This window comes from Sinocyclocheilus rhinocerous, unplaced genomic scaffold (assembly GCF_001515625.1).
Source record: "Sinocyclocheilus rhinocerous isolate Xijiao unplaced genomic scaffold, SAMN03320098_v1.1 scaffold641, whole genome shotgun sequence".
Lineage (NCBI taxonomy): Eukaryota > Metazoa > Chordata > Actinopteri > Cypriniformes > Cyprinidae > Sinocyclocheilus > Sinocyclocheilus rhinocerous.
Window position 1 is genome coordinate 138226 of NW_015624257.1, and position 10186 is coordinate 148411.

Below are 10186 nucleotides of genomic sequence, written 5' to 3' on the forward strand. Positions count from 1 at the left end.
AAAAATTTTTTTTTGATTGTAATGTGAATATGTGAACAATTTAATAGCAAGAATGTTGTTGTTTTCACAAAGTTGTGCTATTTGAGATCATATTCTCTATTATTTGTTTGTGCTCTCTGGAATCCCTTTTCCCTCCAGCATTGGTTTCTTTCCTGTTCATCCCTCACTCTGATTACTTCCTCCACCGGTGTTATTCCGACAGTGGTTGAGAGTTCGGCGTTGTTTTTAACTTTTACTGTTCTTGAACCATCTTCCACACCATACGACTATTGTAAGATGGCATGGCCTGAGCTCTGAGATCTTTTCTTTTGTGTTTTAAAAGTTATTTTTTTGTCTCGCGCTGCCATATGCCATTCCCGACCATTCTTTCCCTGTTCCTGTGCTGCTTCTCTGCCACCCCCCACCCCTTCTGTCTCTCATGCTCTCTCTCTTTGTATATTAGACCACTTCTTGTCGTTTCAGGTTTCAGGACCAGTGGAGGCTGACTACCCCTCCTCCCGTGGCTGCGGCACCCCCTACAGTCTCGGCGGCGTCTCTGTCTCTTTCTGCTCCCGCTATGCACACTCACCCCATCCTCTCCATGTGGGGGGGTGGGGGAGGTGGACAGGGCGACCACCGGCCCACTGCGGGAGGCATTTATTACAATAACAAGCGCTGAGCTTTACCAACATGAATATACTGAGATGCACCAGGCCCATGTTAACACAGACATACAGACACACCGCATACACTGCACACATCCACCACAAATTTATATATCATGAAGGCAGAGCCATGATAGAGCAATGGCTGCTTAAATTGCGAGTGAGTGAGAGAGGCAGGACTAGAAAGAGCTTGAAGGGGAGGTTTATTTCGGGGATTTGTGTGGAGAGGGGTTTCTCGTTTCTGTTCGTTTTCCTTTTTCAGATGGGGGAGTTGGGGGAGTGACACTCATATCCCCAAAAAATTGAATTGGTGTCCGTCGTCTTAAACCAACCACAAAAAAGAACTCACCCTCTTTTTCTCTCTCTTTTCCAGGGGCCGAGGGCGAACAACATCGTGGTACTCCCCCTACTAATACCTCCCCACCCCCCCTATGAAATCCCCCCTTACTATCATCCCGTATCCCTATAGAAAAGAAAAAAAAGACCCCTCTCAAAAAAGGAAGAAAAAAAGAAGAAAAAAAGAAAAAAAAGGGGGCGGGGAGAAAGAAAAGAGCATCTCCTGGAAAGACAGACTGACTGGCCGCAGTGTGCGATTGTGTGTGCGCGTGCGTGTGAGGAGGTGTTGCGATCGCCCTGGTAAGGTACAATATGGCCGTTTGGGAGATTTGGTGGCATTTGTTTAAATTTGAGAAGATGTAATCTCAGGCTGCAGATGTGTGTCCTTTTGTCTGGCTGTGAGTTTTCTCTCCGCAAACAGCCCCTTTTATGTTTGCACTCGAGAAAGGCAAACAGAAAAAAAATGTTAACTTTTTAAAAAAAATTTTTTTTTGATTGTAACGTGAATATGTGAACAATTTAATAGCAAGAATGTTGTTGTTTTCACAAAGTTGTGCTATTTGAGATCATATTCTCTATTATTTGTTTGTGCTCTCTGGAATCCCTTTTCCCTCCAGCATTGGTTTCTTTCCTGTTCATCCCTCACTCTGATTACTTCCTCCACCGGTGTTATTCCGACAGTGGTTGAGAGTTCGGCGTTGTTTTTAACTTTTACTGTTCTTGAACCATCTTCCACACCATACGACTATTGTAAGATGGCATGGCCTGAGCTCTGAGATCTTTTCTTTTGTGTTTTAAAAGTTATTTTTTTGTCTCGCGCTGCCATATGCCATTCCCGACCATTCTTTCCCTGTTCCTGTGCTGCTTCTCTGCCACCCCCCACCCCTTCTGTCTCTCATGCTCTCTCTCTTTGTATATTAGACCACTTCTTGTCGTTTCAGGTTTCAGGACCAGTGGAGGCTGACTACCCCTCCTCCCGTGGCTGCGGCACCCCCTACAGTCTCGGCGGCGTCTCTGTCTCTTTCTGCTCCCGCTATGCACACTCACCCCATCCTCTCCATGTGGGGGGGTGGGGGAGGTGGACAGGGCGACCACCGGCCCACTGCGGGAGGCATTTATTACAATAACAAGCGCTGAGCTTTACCAACATGAATATACTGAGATGCACCAGGCCCATGTTAACACAGACATACAGACACACCGCATACACTGCACACATCCACCACAAATTTATATATCATGAAGGCAGAGCCATGATAGAGCAATGGCTGCTTAAATTGCGAGTGAGTGAGAGAGGCAGGACCAGAAAGAGGTTGAAGAGGAGGGTTCTTCTAGAGCCTTGTCTTTCTCAGTGCACAGTGCAGTTAGGGCACGATGGAGCACTAACGCGTGGGCTACAGGTATCGGTTACTTAAGGAGGGCTTCGGAGCTTTTATTTCGGGGGGAGGGAGGATTTGTGTGGAGAGGGGTTTCTCGTTTCTGTTCGTTTTCCTTTTTCAGATGGGGGAGTGGGTATGGACGAAAAGAGAAAAGATGTTTTCCTTTTTTATTTTATTTTTAACCCATGAGTCTGTAATTAGAAAAAAAATAAAAGACATTGTGTAAAAAGTACTTGAAGTGTTTGATTGGTCTTTCTTTGGGGGCATTGTGTAATGTTTGCTCCACTACGTCATTTCTTCGTCTTCTATAAGAGGTTCCCATGGTTCTGTGAAAATTGTAAAATAGGAATAAAACCTAAATGGTTAAAATCCTAATCAAGTAAGCACAAACAACCAAACTAAATTTTGGAAAATTCTTTGGTCAAGTATGGAAACTATCAAGCAGTTTGGCCAAACAGGCCACTCATTCTAAACCCACCATTATGCTTTTGGTGCTTTCGTGCCAACTTAATGTACAAAGTTTTTTACTCATTCCAACCTGAAATATGTTCCAGGGACCCGAAAAATGCCCATGCTTTAGTTGTACTTAAAATCCCATGAATGATAAAAGAAAAAGAAAAAAGATAACCATAATTTAAAATATCTCAATGAGAATTCTGATAAATAGCAAAAGCCAGATAATTATTCATATCCTTTTCTTTCAGGTCTGGGCTCTGGCTGGGCCATTCCAAAACTTTAATCTTCTTCTGGTGAAGCCATTCTTTTGTTGATTTGGATGTATGCTTTGGGTTTTTGAGTTCCTCTTCATCTTCAGATTTCTCTCAGAAGCCTGAAGGTTTTGTGCCAATATTGACAGGTATTTGGAACTGTTCGTAATTCCCTCCACCTTGATTAAGGCCCCAGTTCCAGCTGAAGAAAAACAGCCCCAAAGTATGATGCTGCCACCACCATGCTTCAATGTGGGTATGGTGTTCTTTTGGTTATGTGCTGTTGTTTTTGCGCTAAACGTACCCTTTGGAATTATGGCCAAAAAGTTAACCTTGGTTTCATCAGACCATGACATTTTCCCACATGCTTTTGGGGAGACTTCAAATGTGTTTTTGCTAAATTTAGCCGGACTTGGATGATTTCCTTCTTAAGAAAAGGCTTCCATCTTGCCACTCTACCCCATAGCCCAGACATATGAAGAATACGGGAGATTGTTGTCACATGTACTACACAGTACTTGCCAGAAATTCCTGCAGGTCCTTTAATGTTGCAGTAGGCCTCTTGGCAGCCTCCCTGACCAGTTTTCTCATCTTTTCATCAATTTTGGAGGGACGTCCAGTTCTTGGTAATGTCACTGTTGCGCCTTATTTTCTCCACTTGATCATGACCGTCTTCCATGGTATATCTAATGCTTTGGAAATTCTTTTGTACCCTTCTCCTGACTGATACCTTTTAACAATGAGATCCCTCTGGTGCTTTGGAAGCTCTCTGCAGACCATGGCTTTTGCTGTAAGACGCGACTAAAGAAAATGTCAGGAAAAGCCTACTTGAACAGCTGAACTTTATTTGGGGTTAATCAGAGGCACTTTAAATTGTCAGGTGTGTACCGACTCCTATTGAACATGAGTTTGAATGCGATTGCTTAATTCTGAACACAGCCACATCCCCAGTTATAAGAGGGTGTGCACACATTATTCTAGTTTTTTTATTTTTAAATAAAAAAAAAAAGATTACAGTTTGTTTCTCAATTGAGTTGTACAGGTCACATTAAAGGTGGAAAAAGTTCTGAAATGTCTTATCGTGGTCTTTTTCTATCCACTGCATGTCCTTGATAATATGTCTCTTCATCTTGAATTCAAATTTGTAAGTTTTGTAATGTTATACAGCACACCTATTAGACCGAGACCCTGTCCATTACAACAAACATCAAACAAATCCAGTTCTGATGTCCTGATTTTGAGGTCATCCCTCAGCTTTATTTTAAAACCCTTATTCTGTAGTTTTAACATCAATAGAATTGTATTTTTTTTCTGGCTTGTCACAGGCCACCATGCTTTACTGAAAGGAATATATTTAAAAAAAAAAAAAAAAAATTATATGAAACCCGTGGGTTGTTTTGGTTTGCTACATTTACTGTAGCAATCTTATGGTCTGAATAGGACAAAATAAAAAAAACATTAAAAACACCAGATACAAGTGACAGCCATTGTAATGGATGCAGGCTCTACCTGGGATAAAAACATAAATGTTTTAACTCCTGACTAAATCATGAATCATGATCATTTTAGTTTGTCTTCATTTATTTCAACATTAATGGTCTAGAATTGGAGCATTTTTGTTCACCAGATTAAGCATAATGATCAAAATAGATCCAATTGATTAAATATGAAATGGCTGAAATTAGTGTAACCATGTTAAGCCACTTTTTCATGACCACTTTTACAAGAATGTTTTACCACTGAATACACTTGGGGAAAAAAATAAGCATGCCACTCAAGTCACCTTATTTTATTAGAAACAGATATGCAAATCAAGGTAGACTAGAACCAGAAAATCTGAGCATATCACACCAGTCCACGGGTTTTTACACTGGCTTCCAGTTACATTTAGGATTGATTTTAAAGTATTATTACTCGTTTATAAATCACTCAATGGCCTAGGACCGCAATACATTGCAGATATGCTCACTGAATTTAAGCCTAACAGACCACTCATATCATTAGGATCAAGTCTGTTAGAAATACCAAGGGTTCACTCAAAACAAAGGGGAGTCTGCTTTTAGTTATTATGCCGCCCGCAGTTGAAACCAGCTTCCAGAAGAGATCAGATGTGCTAAATCAGTAGACATATTTAAATCCAGACTCAAAACACATCTGTTTAGTTGTGCTTTTACTGAAAGCACTGTGCTACGTCCGAACTGATTGCACCGTATTGTAGGTATCATTTTCTATTTTTAACTCTTTTAATTTAATTTTAAATCATTTTAAAATTTTATTCCTTGCTTTTATTATTGTGATTATTTTAAATCATTTTATGTAAAGCACTTTGAATTACCGTTGTGTATGAAAAGTGCTATATAAATAAACTTGCCTTGCCTAGTCAGATTGGCACTGAGATTAACTTTTTTTACACAAGGCTCCACACTCACGTTCATGGAAGGGGAAAAAAATGTCTCAAAGAAAGATTTATTTAGACATGAAAAAGAATCATTTTGTTGAAATTCAGCTTAAACCGTCTCCTTGGCATCAGTGGTTTACTTGTGCTTCCTAACAACTGCAAAGATAAAATATCTATTAATATACAACACTGGACACTTGTATTTTTTGAAAGCACTCGCATAACATACAAAACAAATACTTGCCTTTCTTTTTGCCTTTCTTGATCATTTTCTTCTTTTTCTTGGGTTTTGGATTATCAGTATCCTATCAAAAGAGAAAATGCACTCAGAAAAGATCAACTTTATAAAAAAAAAAGAGTGCATTCTACCTGTTACAGAAATGCACATACAAAAACTCACTACAATGGTAACTGGAACTTCTAAAGCATATGTAAAACTACCCATGATGCCATTGGCCAGCTCACCTGTGCTTCTCCCCCTGTCAGAGCGGTGATGTCACTGAATCGTGTGATGTTACCCAGCTGTGACGTCATTCCCACCATTCCTCTTTTCCTGAGTCTCTGCTCACGTGGCGTACTGAGACGCACCAACATGGACTCCTCATAGTTTTTCCTTTTATGAAATTTTTTCCAAAATTATTAGGGAAAAAGAAACATTTACTGAATAATCTACTGTATTTAATGTAATCTACAACCTGAAACTAGAGTATCTAGAATATAATAATTCCATAAACCTCCATATCACGTACCTGTTCAGCTCCTCTCTGCTTTCCCGTTCGGTCTGGAAGTCTCTGCGGTCTCTGATCTCCTCGGGAGCATCGCTGTATTGCTGCCGGAGCTCCTGGATCACAGAGCTGCGGAGTGCCGCTCTCTTCTGTTTATCGATCTGCTCCTTCTGCCGGTCTGCTTCTGTCATGTCTCCGTCTGTGTATGGACAGGGGAGGGTTTGGGATGAGTATTAACTATCAATTATGTCACTACACCTGAATCCTAAAGTGAAATAACCAAAGTGAACTGCTACAAAATCAAAAGACTTGCCATAATGCATTGGAGCAATTCGCGGAGGTATGTATTTCCTGCTGGCTGAGGGCTCTTTTAGCCCCTTTGATTTTCCTCCTTCGCCCTCATCATCGGAGTTCTCAGATTCACTTAGCTATGTGTGGAAGAAATGCAACAATTTTGAGGTAAATTATGTGCGCTTAATTAAATTAAAGAATTTTAAATAAAGAATTTTGCTTTAAACATATATACATACATACACAAACATACATACCTGTACAAATTAATGTACACATACACTATTAATATATCTTATATTACATAACTAGAGCTTTACCTTGCTGACCAGATTCTGAGGGTTAGGCCGAAGGTGTAGAGGGTCATTCTCAGCTGGAGGAAGCGCCATCAATCAAGTCAGTAAACTGAGTGCTCTTAACGTGTGCAATTGATGACAAAAAAGTGTAAGAATTAAATATTTACCAAGGCTGCCTGTTACTGCTGTCCGCACTAATTTATCAATCTGATACTTCAGCTTTTGATCTAGGGGACGCATCTTCTCTAAAACCTGTACAACAAAGACAGAGAGTGAAAAATTCTCCTTAAACATAGGCACAGCATTTGTGACAAGGTGTGTAACTGATGTGACCTGATCCGTACATTTAATTGAATTTACATTATGTATGGAAGTCCGAAATAACCAAGGCAAGGTTTATTTCTAAAATACTGTAGCTAAACTAAAGTTAATTCATTTAAACATGTATTATATATTGTATTATGGTATTGATATATTTGATTTGATGCCACAAAAGCCAGTATTGTTAAAACTGAGAATTTGTTTATTTAGAAAATGAACAGATTACAACTGAGGAATTTGACAAAAATGGATGACACACTTTGTTTTGTTAAGGGAATAATGCCCCTGAAAATCTATTCCAAATTCATTTCTGAATGTGGTATGTGCTTTATGAGGTTTGTGTCGTACCGTCCTAATGGTGACCAGCCTGTGGATGGCACTGTTGTCCTTCAGACTTTCTCCTTCTGTCTTCAAACTAATCAGATGAGTGATGTCTTGAAGGTAAAACAGTAACATATGATATCTCAAGTCCAAAAAAGACAAACCCTACAGCGAAAAAGAAAAGAGATGTCAAACATTTTTGATGATTGTGAGTGTATTCAATATCTATGTTACGCAAGTAATATAAAAAATAGTTCTACCTTAGAAGTCTGATAAGCTTTCTCTCTGACTTTCTTTATCAGGTCCCGAACATGACTTGTTACTGAAGCAACCTGAAAATAAGACGGTGTCAATCACCATCACATCTTCCCATATCATTGTATTATAGCCAGCTGTGATGCTGTGCTCAACATAAAATCTAAAGCAAAATATTCAGGCTCTGTGACTTTACAAACCTGTTCTGTGAGACTGTTGAGTAGACGCACAGCAGTGGGAAGGTCATTGTCTATAAGATCCTGCAAAAGACAACTAACTTACATCAGTTAAGTGTTTCGCAGAAAATGCAGACCATAAAGACTATCAGGTTAGCCAATGTACAATTTCATCATATCTTGTAATTTATCCGCGAAATAATAAACGATTCCATGACAACATGATAATAACACTATAAAATACCAGTTACATCACAATACATCTATGTTTAGGTTCAATCAAGGACAATTTTTTAAGGTAAAAAAACAACTCACGTTTCCAACTGCGGTGGCCGCCATCTTGGATTAACCAAGTTGATACGGATGCCACGACGGGACAAAACTCACAGCACGCAATTCAAATATCGTCCTGAGACAAAAGTCAACACGTTTGACAGAACTATTTCGCGTTCAAATGTGCTTGAATTATTATACAGATTGTTCTGTTATTATGTAGAATTATTATATGGAGAGTATTACCAATACCTAACCTTAACCTTAACGAAGGTAAAAGGACCGAAAACGACGATATTTGAGCCATTAAAAGTAAAATCAAAACGTACATCAAGTATGTAAGTATGACATACATCAAAATATACTGAAAAAATTTAATTCTTAGTTTGGGGGCATTTTTAATCTGGTAACTAACCAAACAACCTTTAATATAAATACAACAGGCAGATATCTATTTGTTTGTTGTTAATTCAAAATTCTAAATAGAATTTGTGATTGTTGACTTTCCTGAACTTTCTGCAGTTTTGCCTTCCACCAGAAGATGGCGGATGACTCCATATTCCTTCACATGAACGTGAGTAAATGCAGTCAGCTACAGAACACACTGTGCATTACGTATTTGTGTGGTTCTTACATTAGGAACATTTCTGACCGCTTGAAAAATGAAACTTCAAATGCATGTTTAATCTATGTTATAACATCAATCACATATATAGCCTAAGCATTGTACTTGCTAATACAGATCATTATTTAGCTTGGAATTATTCAATAATATATTCAGATAAAGTTAAATTGGTTGTTTGTGAACTTAAATTCTCAAATGATAACTTTTTTTGAAACAAAGGAATTCTTAGTAGAAGAGTACCTTTAGAGTACCTTAGAAGTTGGCCTACAGGCTCATGGTTTTTATACTACTTAGACCTACACATACAGTACAATTACAGTATAGTAGATGAGATACAATACTTTAGATGAGAGAATGTTCACTATTCAGAGTCCTGTGAATAGTGTAGCACATTTATTATTGAATTGATTTGTAGCCAAGTGCTTCTTACATGTACTGTAGTTTTGCAGAACTGAGAGACGACTGTTAAGGGGAGGTAGAAAAGGTCTTTTGTCAGAAGACTAAGAAACTGCTATAGTATGGCAAATGAGGTCATTGCCAATACTGTAATGGCATTTGGCAGATTTTTTTTTACTGTACAGTAATTAACAGTACACTGTATTGTGTGTTCATATTCAGTTCTTTTGCATTTGAGCTTTTCTTTTCTATTGCTCATCTACAGTACTGTAATGAAAGTCAACTTTTCTTAAAGCTTATTGATGAATTTCACTGTATCTGCACCCATCTTTTTATGTTGTATACTGTAATAGACATTGACTTGCAAAATGATTCCTGATTCCAAAAAGGAGCTTTTTGCAACGTTTTGAATGGATCTCACTTGTGTTCTCTGAAGTGAAGTAGCCTGTGTATTTGTCAGATCTGTGTGTCATCTGATCTGAGGCCAAAGTGTGATTCTGACCAAACAGAATATGTTTTTTGACAAAAATATTTGATTTTGGAAGTTTGAGGTTTGTAGAAGTTGGTGTGTAGTTTTGAAATTGTGAATTGTGTGATGGTAATGACAACTATATTTACACAGAATCTTATATATAATGATTATAGAGAAACATGAAATTAATACAAATGTAAATACAGTGGTTTTATGTGGTGGATTAACTCGAAGGTTTGCGTCTGCATTTCTTTCACGTGATTTCTCCTCCAGAACTTAGAGTAATGTCAGGGGAACAAAATGCCCAGCAGAACATTGCATATTAGGCTGTTACAATCTTGTCTCGCCGTATGATTGACACTCCTGCATCTGCTTGTTTAATTAAGACTCCAGCTATTGATGACTGGTGGGGGGAGGAGATACTAATAAGTGGGTGAAGAGCAGTTCAGTAGCACTCAGCATTTTCCCCTAAAGTTTACTGTAAACACAGGGCTGTTTCAACCTCTTCCCAGCACTCTGAATAGATGGAAATGGGGTAACACCTACAGGCTTTGTCTGACAAGGACGACAT

The 10186-nt window shown here is 38.7% G+C and overlaps 2 protein-coding genes across 3 annotated transcripts in view; one reads left to right on the forward strand and one right to left on the reverse strand.

Moving 5' to 3' along the window:
- LOC107740085 (polyadenylate-binding protein 2-B-like) overlaps positions 1 to 840 on the forward strand; it is an 8741-nt gene extending 7901 nt beyond the window's left edge. For both annotated transcript variants that reach the window (XM_016552370.1, XM_016552387.1), the window contains exon 7: positions 463 to 840. In XM_016552370.1, coding sequence (XP_016407856.1) covers positions 463 to 658 — 196 coding nt within the window. In that variant the 3' untranslated portion in view covers positions 659 to 840. The remainder of the gene's footprint in view (positions 1 to 462) is intronic.
- Positions 841 to 5412: 4572 nt separating this feature from the next.
- Positions 5413 to 8215, reverse strand: LOC107740076 (neuroguidin). The gene is made up of 11 exons (XM_016552359.1): positions 8165 to 8215; positions 7874 to 7933; positions 7679 to 7750; positions 7446 to 7583; positions 6944 to 7028; positions 6801 to 6853; positions 6503 to 6617; positions 6214 to 6388; positions 5930 to 6077; positions 5709 to 5769; positions 5413 to 5620 (listed from the first exon to the last, which is right to left on the reverse strand). The coding sequence occupies exons 1-11, from the start codon at positions 8186 to 8188 to the stop codon at positions 5601 to 5603; spliced, it is 951 nt and encodes a 316-aa protein (XP_016407845.1). The 5' UTR covers positions 8189 to 8215; the 3' UTR covers positions 5413 to 5600.
- Between the last annotated feature and the right edge of the window lie 1971 nt (positions 8216 to 10186).